We start from the raw sequence: 15953 nt of genomic DNA on the forward strand, positions 1-15953 counted from the left end.
ACAAGGAGGTGATAGAGATTCTTTGTACATGTCTATTCATTGCTGAGAGCAGTTACTGTTGCTGTTTTAGTGTGACTACTCTTAGCCTCTCTCAGCAGAGGAGAAACAGTCCTTATCTGTTTACAGTTGAAGGCTTTCTCCTTATTTCTGGTGGAATGGATTTCTCCTTTTCATAGTGAGATTTTGTTATTTTTAGTAACAAGGAAGTTGACTTAGTGGAAAGCAGCCTGCCTTATAACTTAAAATTGGTTGAAATTATATCTTGAAGTTTTCTGAAAATTTGGGAGGGTATACATTTCTATCATATTCAGATGAAATTTTTTGTATCATTGTTATTTCTAGTCAGGTAATTAAAATTATTTTAATATTTTTCAATATGAACCAAATTAACACATAAGAAGTTAATTTACAGCTACATTATATTAAGAAAACATAACTTTGAAGTATGTCAATATGTATCAACAGATAAGATAATTATATTGAAATTGAACTTACCCTGAATTAAATATCCTGAGTTTTTGTCCAATTAAATTATGCTTTCGTTCAGTTTTGGGCTCTTGATTTTGAACTGATGCCAACTACAGGTGCAAGGTTGCTGTATCATTTGGTTTTTATTATTTAACTTTAAAATGTAGTATTATAAAACTAGGTTATTGATATACACTAAAACAAAATTTTACCATAGAGAGCTTGTTTTTCACAAATTAAATTTCATATTTTATTCTTTGCTAAATATTACTAAAATTAAAAACGTCTATTTGCTCTCATGTTTCTATTTTCACTTTCTTTTGCATACGCAGCCTGTGGCCGTGGGTTCTACAAATCTTCCTCTCAAGATCTTCAGTGCTCTCGTTGTCCAACTCACAGTTTTTCTGATAAAGAAGGCTCCTCAAGATGTGAATGTGAGGATGGGTATTACAGGGCTCCATCTGATCCACCGTATGTTGCCTGCACAAGTAAGTTCATAATAGTAAAGTAGGGAAGGACTTTCTGAATCTTTCCACTCGTTTGTATTATTGTGACATCATTGAGATAGACATCAGGTTTGTGAATGCATTCTTAATTATTATTAAATGCTTACATTTTTTTCATGGACTGTTAAGGCTAAATAATAACAGAAAATAGATACATCTTATGTCATCTTTAGTGAAACTTTCACATCTGCAAAATCAAGATGCATCTTAAGATTTTTCACATGTATCTAATAGGAATCATAAATAAATATAAGAGTTATTTGAGTCTTACTTGGATATGAAATGTGATTAAAAAGTCTGGTTTCCAAATTAAAATTCCATCACTAAACAAAGCAAATCTCACATCTTGGTGCTTCAATTAATGAATATTGGAGAGACCCAAATCCAAAGCCAATCCCAGACTTGCTCTAAATCATTCTTGAGCACAGTAAGAATGAATGGATGTATTCTCTGTTATATGGTTAAAAGGGAGACTATTTTTAAACAACTGCACAACTGTTTTTTTTAGGTGCATTAACTGTTCTTTTTAATTGCTTGGAAGAAAAATAGCTAAAGACTGTGGCAAAAGTACAAAGACAGTTGTTATCCTGTTTTCATTTTGACGTATTAAATGGAAAATAAATAAAGCCTCTTGCCAAGTGAATTCAAGGAGGCTTTTATGCAGCTTCTCTAGGAAAGGTAATGAAATGTTTATGTAAAAGAAAGCATTTCAACTAGTTTTCTCTATGGTAACTGAGCCACTAGCTTAATGGCCCATGCAGATCCTTTCATTCATTTTTTTGGGTTTGATTTTTTCTATTTTTGTTTATTTGTTTGTTTGTTTTTGGTTTCCAAAGGACCCCCATCTGCACCACAGAACCTCATTTTCAACATCAACCAAACCACAGTGAGTTTGGAATGGAGTCCTCCTGCAGACAACGGGGGAAGAAATGACGTGACCTACAGAATACTGTGTAAGCGGTGCAGTTGGGAGCAGGGCGAATGTGTTCCCTGTGGGAGTAACATTGGATACATGCCGCAGCAGACTGGATTAGAAGATAACTATGTCACTGTCATGGACCTGCTAGCCCACGCTAATTATACTTTTGAAGTAGAAGCTGTAAATGGAGTTTCTGCCTTAAGCCGATCCCAGAGGCTCTTTGCGGCTGTCAGTATCACCACTGGTCAAGCAGGTATGTGCTTGTGTTTGTCTTCACTGAGTGAATAATGCAACTACATGAGTGAGGCGTCTCGCTTGGATATTTAGTTAACTTGGCTACACAGAACTCGATTATTCCAGCCTGTTGATTATTCACACCTTTAACTTTTCTTTGTTATTTCTCCTGTTGCCTATTAAACCATTGCTAGACTCGTTAACATCTCCTCCAGAGATCTGGCAGGAGAAATAAAAAGGGATAAATTGTAAAGCAGTTAAGACTGTTCTAAGACAGGGGCGCCTGGGTGGCTCAGTTGGCTAAGAGACTGCCTTCGGCTCAGGTCATGATCCTGGAGTCCCGGGATCGAGTCCCAAATCAGGCTCCCTGCTCGGCGGGGAGTCTGCTTCTCCCTCTGACCCTCCCCCCTCTCATGCTCTCTCTCTCTCTCTAATAAATAAATTAAAAAAAAAAAAAAAGACTGTTCTAAGACAAGCAACTCTGCTGAAAGATCTCAAGGAAGGGAGTGAAAATATTGGACAAAATGAGATTGTAGGCTAATTCTTGCAGTTTTACTTTTTTGTGTGGTATGCACTTATGATCAAAATCTACATGATCATTAGGAATGATGAAAGAGTTGAGTGCACTGTTTCACATCACTTTAGCCAATATTTTACCACATAGAATGTGATATTTGTAATATATGGCAAGTCTGTGTTAAAATTTGCATGAGAGAATTTTAAGTTCATCAGTAGTAGATTTGTGATCATATTACTGTTCATAATATTAGAGCACGTACTTGGGAGATCTCATGAGGATTTCAAAAGAAACGAATTAGGAAATAATAACCATGATGATTGCGAACTTGTAACTTAGCCTAAAAGCAGTTTTCATTTACTTTCTTCTTGGCATTTGAGGTGCCCTACTCAGTCATTCTTTATTATGGTATGTTTTGGAAAATATAAATTGGAATGGAAGTTTCAGAAATTGGAGACTGTCTAGATCTTCAGAAAAATCTTATTACTGAAAGAAGTTTCAGAAATTGAGGGCTTTCTCAACCTCTTGCTGCTGAAAGAAGATTCTATGTAGTAGATGTAGCCAAGTGCCATGTCATCATCATTAATAAAATGGGACCTGTACTGGAGTACTGAGTTGGGTGAGCATCATAATAAGAAGCTTATAACAAAGTCTTCTTGATCTTTGGCTGGCTGTCAGAAACCAGTATTATCCCAAATTTCTGGACATAGATGAATCTATTCTTTACTTCTATGCCAATTTTAACAAAATGTTACCTATTTAAATTGTATCTGCAGAATGAAAACTATTCATATGGTCTCACGCTTACCATTTTGAACAGATTAGTGCGTTCTTATTCTAAAGGTTTCTTTTGATGTTTATTTGAAAAGCTATTGCAAATCAGATCTCCTGTGTAAAAGCAGAAATCTGGAGGGAAAACAACCTAGAAAATTTTTAATTTTCAAAAATTGGACAAAAGAAATAACTAGTTTAACTGATTTGGTTTGATTCATTGCATTTACCCTGATCCTCTTTACTATTCTCTTAAAATCATTTTACTGGATTTTTCCCATGAATTCTTGAATCAAATATCCCACAGTAGTTAGGTAAAGTGGCTTTGGGTGTTGATTCTCTTCTGGTTAAGAGCAAACTAGGTTTGTTTGTTTGTTTGTTTGGAGGGGGAGGTGATTTAAATGTACAAAATTAGGGGCGCCTGGGTGGCTCAGTCGGTTAAGCGGCTGCCTTCGGCTCAGGTCATGATCCTTGGGTCCTGGGATCGAGCCCTGCGTCGGGCTCCCTGCTTGGCGGAGAGCCTGCTTCTCCTTCTACCTCTGCCTGCAGCTCTGCGTACTTGTGCTCTCTCTCTGTCTCTCTGTCAAATAAATAAATAAAATCTTTAAAAAATAAATAAATGTACAAAATTAGATTGTGATGATTGCAGAGCTCTGTACATATAATAAAGAAAATATTGAATTGTACACTGAAAATGAGTAAATTTTATGGTATGTAAATTATACCTCAATAAAGCTATTAAAAATTTTAAAAAGAATAAATATAAGAAAGTTAAAAAGCAAACAGTGTTTATATTTTTATGTTAAAATATTAATTCACAACTGCCTAGTCTCTATTGCATCTCAAATGCTAAAACCCCGTGAATTTAAAGTTAGATTTTTTTTTTTTACTTTCAAAAAGAAATGCATCTAAATAAGACAGCGATCTGTGGTAATTGTAGAAGTTTGTAGAACTTTTCCTTTATTTTTTTAAAGGTTTTACTTATTTGTTTGAGAGAGAGAATGCGGGTGCAAGCTCAAGGGAGCACAAGCGGGTGTGGGGCAGTGTGGAGAGGCAAAGGCAGAGGGAGAAGCAGACTCCCTGCTGATCAGGGAGCCCCAATGCAGGGCAGAAGTTTTCCTTTATTTTTTAACAGAGGAAATTTAGAATATATTAGCGACTGTTCTATTGAATGTGTATACCCACTCCCCGTTGCTCCCCATCACCTGTATTTTTGCTCTTTCTAAAGGAGGAATGATTTGAAATTTTGCCCATGTTCATTACTATCCATGGAAACCTGCAATGATCCTTGAAATTCTCATTCTCTATTAACTAAACAGCATCACCTCCCACCTAGTTTATGCTACAATCATTTCAATGATGAGTTTAAATCTGGATCTCTGGACAGTTATCCCCCTTATCAGCAATCCACCAGTGCCTACTATAAAAAGATTTATTAGGAGAATCTGCATGTGTCTGGATAAGAATAGAGTGAAGATGGAAGATAATCAGCCTGTGTTTGAAAGGTAGTGTGTACACTTTGTAGTTTCTTTTCTATTAAGTTTGGAGTCTGGAGCACAAGACCCCTTTCCCAACCAGTGTTTGTAGAAATTTAAGTACATTGAAGACCCTTTATGCTTTGTTCAGGGTAGGGGTAAAGTTTTTGTGTTAAAGGACCTGTGCTCCAGCCCCTCCCCTGCCACTTAGGAGTTATGTGCTCTTCGCTGGATCACTAAAGTTCTACATGACTAAAGTGGAGATAAAATGTTGGATGATAGATATTAGAAAAAACTTTAAAACTCTTTAGTGTCATAAAAATATTATTGTAGTGAGTAGCAAAATGAATGCTGAGTTAATCCTCTTTTTGTATAACTCTTTCTGAACCTGTCAAGGCAAAAAACTGTAAAATCTTTATCTTTCACAGTGTGGGGGGGAATTCATGGGGGCTTGGAATTGGCAATTATGTTTTATAACATTGGAGGGGGAGGAGATTAATTTTGTTTTGCTTGTGCAAAATGTGACTATTATCTAGTCACAAGTTATCTTAAGACTGAGATTCTACTTTAAACCAATAATTAACTTTAAGATGAAAAGTGTATAGAGAATAATATGTGATATTCATATTTCAGTAATTTTTGTATTTATTTATCCGGAACATATGACCTACAGAAACTGGCTGATATATATATACTTTTCATTGTTGTTTTATTTTGTTAGGAATGATATGACCTATTTAAGGGTGAAGTCACACATATTAAACATATGTATGTCGGAGGTATTTTAAAAATATATAAGTGAGGATTTCGGAAAGCACATGCATTTTATTTATGACATTATGATCCTAACTCTTCCTTACATTGGAAGGTTCTCTTGAACAAAAGTGATCTTAATAATCACATATGTGTTCTTAAGACCTATTTAAATGCTATTTTTTATAACAATTATGATATTAACTCAGCCAACTATACTGAGTCTTGTGAATCAAACACTGTGGAGGATGCTGAGGATAGGAAGGTAAAGTTTGGGCCTACCCTAATGAGGAGCCTGTATTGTAGCAGATAAATTTACTTACACATCTAATATGAGGGAGCACTTGAATATAATGTGATGCGTGTTGTAGACAATTAGGAACAAAATACGGAAACTCCAAGAAGGAAAGATCCATTCTATCTGTGGGAAAAAAGAGGTCCTCACAGAAAAGATACCAGTCAGTGTAGAACATTGGAATGGATTTGATTTTGCCAGGAGGATGAGTGAATCATATTGTAGGCCCTCAAGAGGACCTCCCCCATTGAACATTGTAAGTGCCACTACATCCTTCTCCAGATTAAGTGCATTAACAGAAAAATGGTCTGCAGAAGTATGAAAGTTCCTAAAAACAGGTCACCCTAAAATTATTATCTCTTTTTATAATACCTCAATTCACTGTGGGATCACTTAAACAATTAGACAATTTTTAAAGCATACAAAATTACAATATGTAGTCTTACCCCCAAAGAGACTTAAGGGATTCAGCAATTATTCTTCAGGTCAGTGATTATGTTATGTTCATCTGTACCTTTACCGTGTAACACAGTTCTTTCTGTATGCAAGTTGTACAATGAATGTTGTGCAATTAATTCCAATGAGGAAACTAGTCATACACAAGAAAAGTTAAATGATTTTACAAGAGTGGAAACATTGAGACATGAATGGAAAATGCATTGGATTTGATATTCAATGACATAATTACTTAATTTTAGATAAGTTATTTCAGCTCTTTGAACTTGAATTTTCTCCTGAAATGGTATCATGCTACTTGACTCCTCATATTATAAAAATTGAGCTTTTAGCTTAATACCAGTTACATTTATTAGAAAAGTATGTTATAGTACTATAACAATTATAATAGTAGGAATAATAGAGTGACTAGTGACTGAACTCTTACTATGTTCTTGGTATTTTTTAAATGTAAAATGTACATGAAAAGAGTGTCAAGGGATGCCTGGGTGGCTCAGTCGGTTGGGCGTCTGACTTCGGCTCAGGTCATAATCCCGGAGTCCTGGGATCAAACCCCATGTCGGGCTCTGCTTGGCTGGGAGCCTGCTTCTCCCTCTGCCTGCCACTCCCCCTGCTTGTGCTCTTTCTCTCTCTCTGTCAAATAAATAAACAAAATCTTAAAAAAAAAAAAAAAAAAAGTATGTCAAAATTGAATAGTTTAACTTCTTTGAACTCATTAGCCCTCCTAAGTAAAGGAGAGGTTGGGGACAGAAGACCTCTAAGAGCCCATCTTATGCTCATAGTTAAATGGACAGTTATAATACAATACAAACTATACATTGTGCAGTGCGTTGTTGATTGGAATTATGGAGTAATTTATAGCTGAGTAATACGTGTACAGATACTATAATTTTAATGGGATTGATAATTGTTAGGATGGTGTAGAAAGCATTGTGTAGGAATTAAAGATGAAAACTATAACCTCTTGAAAGAGGATGTAATTTCCCAAGTTGGGCTCTCCAGGAAGCAGACACTTAGATGGGTATTAGGACATGTACTTGGGATCAGTGCCATAGGAAGAGAAGGGAAGGGAGCAAGACTGGAGCAGAGGGGAAGCTGACCTGTGGTGCAATTTCGTTGGAATCCTCAGCCAACTCCATGGGGAGTTCTGCACCTGTAAGGGACCTCCATATTGCCCAGAGGTGAAGAAAGAGTGTCAGGCTTTCATACCTCTGTGCTGTCCAGACATGGGATCAGGAAGGAGCCTAGAAAGGAGCAAGGTGTCATTTTTCAGACAAGGAAATTCTAAAGGGGGGCAGGGAACTGAGTTCTGCTTTTTTAGCAGCCATCTCGGCAGCTGGGCAAATAAATTCTTCAGTCCTTCACTGAGGAGAATGAGGGCAGTCCCTCACAACATCCCAGATTATTGCAGTCAAGTACACTGCTTATCTAGAATTATTCAGTGTTACGTAATCTTATCATGGACTACTGTAATTTAAGAATTTCGCTGTACGATCCTTTACATAGGACTTTGCTGATTGATTCAATGGTCTGGTGATAAATTACTCTTCAATGAAAAAGGGACCTACTAAGAAGTGTTATTTCTGGAGGATATTAATAACAAATAAAATCTCTTGGAGAGAATGTTGGTTACTGTAGCATTTGCCTTCTGGCTATGATTTTAATGCCCGTTTATCAGAAACTTCAAAAGTACCTCTGCATATCTTAATTTGACTAATTTCTCTTATGTTTTCAAATTTCTCTGTCAAAATTAACATTTGCTTCACTGTTATTTTCATTTAGATTTGTAATGTTTATATAATGTCCCAAATGAAATATAACCATAGTGTTACATGATATAACATCATACATAAGCAAATTTACACAAAAAGGAGATAGTAACAAAAGTCATTTCCTGTATTAGTCAGAAATATCTTCACTCACATTTATTAGTGTGATTCAACTGTGACTATTTTTCTCATAAATTAACTCAGATCATCTCTTTTCAATGATTTAAAATAGTAGGCCATCAAGGTATGTGTCCTGTAAGTAAGATAAATTATTCCTATTTAAATTTATATATTTTGATATTTCTTTGGAATTTATAAACTTGATTTATATTTTAAGGGAACAAGATGTTAAGAAAATATATTTTCTTGTTTGAGAGCATTTACTGATTATATCGAGTAATAAGAAACACAGCAATCTCCATAAAGTGAAATGAGATAAATGCAAAAAAAGAAAAAAGAAAAAAAAGAAATCCACCTCCACTACCAGCAAAAAAACATTTTGTAGAAATAGTGTTAGTTTTATTAAAACATATGTACATAAACACACATGTACACTACAGCAGAAAAATCAACTGAATAAGATTCCTTTAACAGTAAGCCATTCAAGATACACATTGCTGTCATGTTTCTAGTTATTTTATAAACCTGATGTATCTGAAAAGCAGAACAGGATTCAGTCATGCTAATTCATGCCTTAGGGCATGATATTTTAGAAATTTATGCATATAGTTTGTTTAGCAAGTAAGAGTCTTAGACTATGTTAGTGAAATTTAATTCTTTAAAGTTTAAGTATTTTTGACACCATTAATTTAAAAATAAACATGTAGATACATTTACAGTTTTTCTTTAGTGGCTATCAGCAATTAAAACATATGTGAAGGAAGATCTTTTTGGATACTGTTTTAATAAAATAGGCAACCATGTTGGCATTGATCCTAACAACTAAGACTTACTGAGTACTTAGTATGTGCTGACCACTTTACATGTAAAGACCCAGATGCCTACACAGTATCTTCACATCCCAAACTTACAATGGAAATTTGGTAGAAAATTACATCTTACAGTAAATATCTCGTGGCTTTTCTTATAACATTTGTGACATATTATTTGTGAAATGTCTGTCTTTCCCATTAGACTTAACAGGGTAAGCAAACAGTGACATCTTTGGTCTTATTCTCTAGTCTCTGTAACCAGATGGGCCCAGGGTACATGCTTAGTAAATTTGTTGAATTAAATACATAAATTCTTTGTATATCATAATATGAAGAGAGACTTTCTAAGATTATCAAGATTAATATAAAGGGTTAGTTTTATTTACATTATGCAGTAAATATATAATAATTTCAAGTATAAAAATTTTGTGATTTGGTCTTGAAACTATAGATATATTTAGAATCTTAAAATGAGTTTTCACTATAACTTGGTATTTAAGCAGAGATTTAGAACAAAAGCTTAAACTTGGTATTTAAGCAGAGATTTAGAACAAAAGCTTAAAGATTTAGAACAAAAGCTTTTATTTCAGAATATTAAGCTACAAATTACCTTTATATTTGAAAACTTTTACAATTCTTCATATTTTGAAAATCTGTTGAAAATAAAATTATTTTTTTCTTTTAATATAACATTGAATGGAGGGGCACCTGGGTGGCTCAGTTGGTTGGGTGTCCGGCTCTTGATCTCAGCTCAGGTCTTGATCTCAGGGTTGTGAGTTCGAACCCAATGTTGGGCTCCGCGCCCAGCTTAAAATATATATATATATTTTTCATAATGTATTTTAATATTTTTCCTTTTTGTAGTTTTGTGACTTGTTAAGACTATATCACATAGCTATTCTATGAATTTTCTCAATTAAAATATATGTAAGGAAATATCCCTAAACAACCTGTGTTCTCAATCCCACATCTTCACCTTCATGCGACCTCCATGTTTTCTAGTTCCAGAGTCTATGTGAGTTGCCACATCCACCCTTTTCTGATTTTATAAATATTTGTGATGAACTATTTTGCTTATGTTGAGGTTAGGTTGAGGTTATTAACAAGTTGATCTGCAGGCTCTTGAATGTTAGGACTCTGTAAACATTTGAAAGAACCCTAGGGCAAGGTGTTTTAAGTAGCCTTTCATATTTTCAATTTAATATATCTTAATCTTTTCTTAAGTTCTTTGATTTCAGCTTTGCTAATTTGTGGAGAATTATATTTAAAGATCTGAGAAGAAGGAGTTAATTTGTGTAATAACTCAGTTATAACATTGCTATGGATTGAATTGGTACCAAAATCATATGTTGAAACCCTGACCCCCAGTGTGACTGTATTTGAAGACAGGGACCATAGGGAGGTAATTAAGGTTAAATGAGATCATGAGGTTGGGGCCCTGATCCTGATAGGCTTAGTGTCCTTACAAGAAGAGACACTAGAGAGCTTGCTTTTTCCCCATGCACATTCACTGAGGAAAGACCCTGTGAGGACACAATGAGAAGGTGGCCATCTGCAAGCCAGGAAGAGTGGTTTTATCAGAATGTGAATCCTGCTGGACCTTGATCTGGGACTTCCAGCTTCCAGAATTACGAGATAATAAATTTCTGGTTTTTCAAGGCACCCAGTCTGTGGTGTTATAGCATTCTGAATGGGCTAATACAAATATCCATCCCTGAGATAATTTAGTTCCATCCTATTATGTTGAAAGAATTTATTTTCCATATGCAAAGGACAGGCATAGACACTTTTGTGGGTGGGGCAAGTGGTGGAAGTTGAAGGAATTTCATGCATTTCTATGATTTGTCCCCCTCAAAAATGTACTAAACTTATTTAGTGCAATGCGTTAGTAAGTGCCAGAAAGACCAATAGTAATATTTTGCGTTTGACATCCAAGGCAGTTTTTTTTTTTTTTTAACAGAGCCAATTTATTATCTCATAAATTATAGAAGGTGCTACTTTGATGGTAGCAGAACATTCTATATAAAGTAAGTTATGTGGTTTGTCTCTGAATTTTCAAGCTTGAGCAAGTTTGTCAAATTCTTGACAATGTTAAACTAGCAATTTCTACATGATTAAGAAATGAATGCTGTTTTAGGATTTTCTAGTGAAAAAGTTTTTGTAACTGTATTTTGGAGATTTAAATTTGTAACTTGTTAAGCTTCCTCTAAATAGGCTCTTCAACAAAATATATGACTGCCCATTAGGATCATTGTCCTGGAATAGTAGATAATGATGGAATTATGTAAAGTAATTCTTATTACATGTCTTGCCCTTAATAGGAGGTCCTTCATTTTGCTACTCTTAAGTTTATTGAGTGGAGATTGTAGTGAATTGAAAATGCATTCACTAGAGTATTATTTATAAAGAAATAGCTACTTTACTTTTAAAGTCAAGAAGTTTGTTCAAGTGAGATATAGAAAATCTGTTTTAATTGAAATGTGACTAACAAGACCACCTACTCTTCAATTTTAGCAGGAAATAATATAAAAAGCAAGTTAACACCAGAGACTTAAATAAAATATGCAAGAATTTTTCAGAGTACAAACCCAGGTCAATATATATTGAATTCAGTCTCTTTTTCTGGAAGTTTTACACAATTATAAATAATAAAAGAACAAAATATATGTATGTAGGAGGATTACTATGCTAAGAATATAAATTAACACATTTGTAAAAGATTGTCAATATAAATTGAATCAGGAGGAGATTTCTGCTTGATTCTTTGTTGATCAAAACTGGTTACCTGATTTACTTGGTGCTGTTGTTCCATGGTACAAAAAGGTTTTCATCTGTGGGTTGTTTGCTTAGTTCTTACAGAGCAAACTATCACAATCATTTCCCCGAAGTATTATTAAAGGAATAGCATTGTGAAGACATACACAGTTTCAGAAAAAAAATCATTTAAGAGCAAGAAATCAATAAGCTGCAGTTTAGAGAATGAAAAGCCAATGGATGGTAATTTCATACATTATTTATATGTAGATGAATACACATAATGTGAATTGGTGATGAGGAGGAGGATGATTATAATGATAAAAATTTGATGATGAAACTAATATAATGTTGTATGTCAATTATACCTCAATTAAAAAAACTCGGGCTCATAAATTTGAAGTACATATTTGGTTCCTCTCAGTTCCATTTCCTCCACTCTGCCACACCCAACCATACATACCATTTTAAGCCCTTGGACAAGCTAAGGGCCACAGCTTTGACAAAGGTAAAAGATAGTTCTTAAATTGACAAGCGTTTAGTTGTTGTTCTATTTTTTGGTACCAGTGTTAAGAGAAAGTAAATGTTGATTATTTTATTCCCTGCTTCATTGGTGATGAATTGAAGCAAATTTGATTCAGACAAGCAATTTGGTGGAATGATGCAGAGCCATCCACAAAAACATCTGTACTAATCATCCAATGCAGTAAATTAGAGCTACAAGCAAAAGACATTGATCCAAGAGGATCATTAACAGTTTTAACCAAATGATCTAAGTAATAGGGTAAAGGAAAGAACACTGTCAAGGTCTTCCTTTTCACATGTGTCGTTTACCACTGCAGAAGCCTGTGGTACTTGTGTCGATCCCGGCTGCTTTATGACTTCGGCTCCTTTATACTATCGTAAGCAAGAAACAAGGATCAGTTAAGAGGTAAAATCTAGGAAAAATTACCGAAATTTCTTGCATTTCATTTACAAAGAGTTGTGTCACATAGGGAGAGATAATTGCTGCAACCGAACAAAATTAATCAGGGAGAAGGCAGAGTAGATGATGGATGTCATCTGACCAAGTACGGGGCAGAGATGTACTTGCAGTCCTATAGCTGCTTGGCTTGTTTAAGACACAAGCAATAGAAAAGATCTGTGAAAAACAATTATCATAGCTTAAACACACATAGTTCTTAATTATCCATAGCATGTTGACATCAGATAATTAGTGTCCCAATTTTTAATAATATTTGATCATTAACTTAAGCATATAGAAAGATGCAGGACATTGTCTGAGCGTAGCATTCATAATGACAGTCATATATGGTAATAAAATGCAGAGACACTGGCTAAGCCATATCGTTATTGTGCAGTTTATTCAAATGTTACTAATACCCTTAAACATAACACCTTTAGCTCCTGTGACATCACATGTGATGTGATGTATTTATGTGTATAGGCATGTATATAGACAGTTTTAACTCTATGTACTTTTTAACCTTATACGTTTTATAAACACATATATTTTCCTAGGAGAATAGGGGTTGAAATGGTAGAGGAGCCTAAATGGTACAGATTTGGGAATCATGAACCTATAGATGACCAGTTAATGAATAGCCTTTTGGGGGGAAGAAGAGGTAGAGCTATAATTCAAAAGTGTGAGAGAGGAGTTTTGAGAATACCAACAGGAGCTGACAGAATATCAAAACAACATGATGAAGAACAGAAAGGAGTACCCAGGCCAGTTGGATAGGCGGGCTATCATAGTAACCAAAGGAAGGGATATTTTCCAAGTCAGTTAATCATAGAATCAAATGTCACAGGAGGTCAATAGCATGAAGACGGAAGAAAGTCTATTGGATGTGACAATTTCGAGCCATGAGAAAAAATTTTGATAGACAACTTGGAGTAGAAAATGTCATAATCATATTTGTCATGGTTGAAAACAAAGCATAACGCCATGGCATATGTTGTGTAAGTGCACAATGTTGGCTGAATTGAATTGTAATAGATTATTTTTATGCTGATTTCATACAACATTTATCAGACTGGTAAAAACTCTAAGATAGATTATGAGTCTGAATTTTGTTTGGAAAAAAATTACTGCCTTTGTTCTTTTCTAATACATTATCATAACCTTGTTTTCTCCTTGTTTTGACATCTCATCCTATTTTTGCACATCTCTGACATCACTACGAACCCAAATTTAGCCTCACATAAATTTCATTGTTGAGAACCTGGTAATCTCAGTAGAGGTCATGAAAGGAAAATGTTAATTCCATAAAGATAAACTATGCATTTATACACTGTGTCCTCTAATATCTTTATTATCATTCTTAATTTGAAATATTGTTATAAAATCAAGTGACTGCACTGATCTCATAAAGACTATGTCTGTTAATATATAATATATATATGGTTATATTTATAGTTGCATTTTATGTTATGCTTCTGTTTTCACATTTCTTTCTCTTCCTAGTTTCTTTTCTTTCTCCCAGACATTTTAAAATATGCCCCCTATCATGTACTCACCTATAGAAAAGTTGGAGACCCTCCTAAAAGTTTGGAAACATTATTCGTGCTGTCTTCAGTCAGTATGTTAATACTGAGACTTTATCTTTTATTTTTAACATTTCCTTTATCTTTAAAAATGACATAAACAAAGAAGAGAAAGCCATAATGCTACTTCAACCAACCTTGGATATTAATATGATTTGTAAGTTACTTCTGGTGCACCTGCTGCATTAAATACTAGTGTTATGTTTGAAAAGATACTAACTGACCTTCTTTAGATTGCTGTCTGACTACTTTGATGTTTCATTATTTTCTTCAATCCAGGGATGAAATGGATGAATGGATCTTAATTATAGTGTCCTGGTGACTCTTTTTTCAGACCATTTTTCTGGACAAGCATCAGCTAATCTGACAAATCATGAACAGTTTACTTTATAGTTTGGCTGGGATTAAGTTACTTACTGGAACCTGCAGGGAACATAAAAAGCACTGTCTTCTGATAAAATATCTTGGGTGTTTGCCATGCCTATTTTCAATTTTAATCAGTGACCTTTAGGAATGGAGAACTATAAACAGATAGTTCTTTGACAGATGTACTTTTTATACATTTACCTAGAGCGCTTCGAACACAAGCAGACTCTGTGTATCAAAATTACATATCTAAAATCTTATTGTGTATTTGCTTATAAATTTTCTTACTTCTGAGTTTTGACCATGTGGAAAGAGCTGCTATATGAAGTTTATTTTTATTGAAACCAATTTTAGAAATATTACTTTATTATAATTAGGTTAGAGTATTTGCGATGAGCCTTTTAATTGCCTGTAGGTAATAGTGCAAAATTAGTTTTTATTATTTTGATTGTCTTTTAATTTGAAGGATTTTTTATGTGATATTGGAATGAATGGATTCTTGAGGGTAATTTCAACTCAAATTTTGTCTTTTTTCAAGTTTAAATAAAATACAAACTGGGAATTTTTTGAAGGTGTGTAGTAATAAATCAGTATCTACATTGTTATTAAAGACTTCCATAGAACAAAGAGTTTTCAGGTTTTATGCTATTATGTTTTTTCTAACAGTGATTGTCCTCTTTTGTGAATTTCATATGCCATCTACTAGATGACATAGTATTCTGTTCAGCATTACATTTATTCTTGCAGACAAGAAAACTGTTACACGGTTTCTTTATACAGGTCAATAAAAGCAAGATATATTCATTAGTTAGAGCAAGAAAATGAGTAACATATAAAGCCATATTTTCCAATAACTATCATTTAATTGGACATTTTGTTTCATCTATCTTCTCTTAGGTGTATAATAAACACATCTAAAAGAACTCAAGGTAGAAATTAGATTTAGTGTCCCTCTGGGTAACTGAAATTACCCTGCTGTTGTTATAAAACACTGTTTTTTATTGTTCTTAGACTGTAAATAAATGTATTGACAGTAAAGAATTAACAGCACATCCAGAAAGACTTTATTTAATAATGATGATGTAAATACTTCTTATGCCATTCAATTTATCTAATTTATAACTCTGTTTGATTACCCCAGCATGCCTTTCATCTGTAAGAATTGTGCCCTGGGGACTAGTCAACTTATTA

At 34.2% G+C, this 15953-nt stretch overlaps 1 protein-coding gene across 5 annotated transcripts in view; it reads left to right on the forward strand.

Annotated features, from left to right (window-relative positions):
• The window catches only part of EPHA7 (EPH receptor A7), a 167743-nt gene that overhangs the window by 59909 nt on the left and 91881 nt on the right, over positions 1-15953 (forward strand). For all 5 annotated transcript variants that reach the window (XM_036114105.2, XM_036114106.2, XM_036114107.2 and 2 more), the window contains exons 4-5: positions 801-956; positions 1811-2146. In XM_036114105.2, coding sequence (XP_035969998.1) covers positions 801-956; positions 1811-2146 — 492 coding nt within the window. The remainder of the gene's footprint in view (positions 1-800; positions 957-1810; positions 2147-15953) is intronic.

Source organism: Halichoerus grypus, chromosome 9 (genome assembly GCF_964656455.1).
Source record: "Halichoerus grypus chromosome 9, mHalGry1.hap1.1, whole genome shotgun sequence".
Taxonomy (NCBI): domain Eukaryota; kingdom Metazoa; phylum Chordata; class Mammalia; order Carnivora; family Phocidae; genus Halichoerus; species Halichoerus grypus.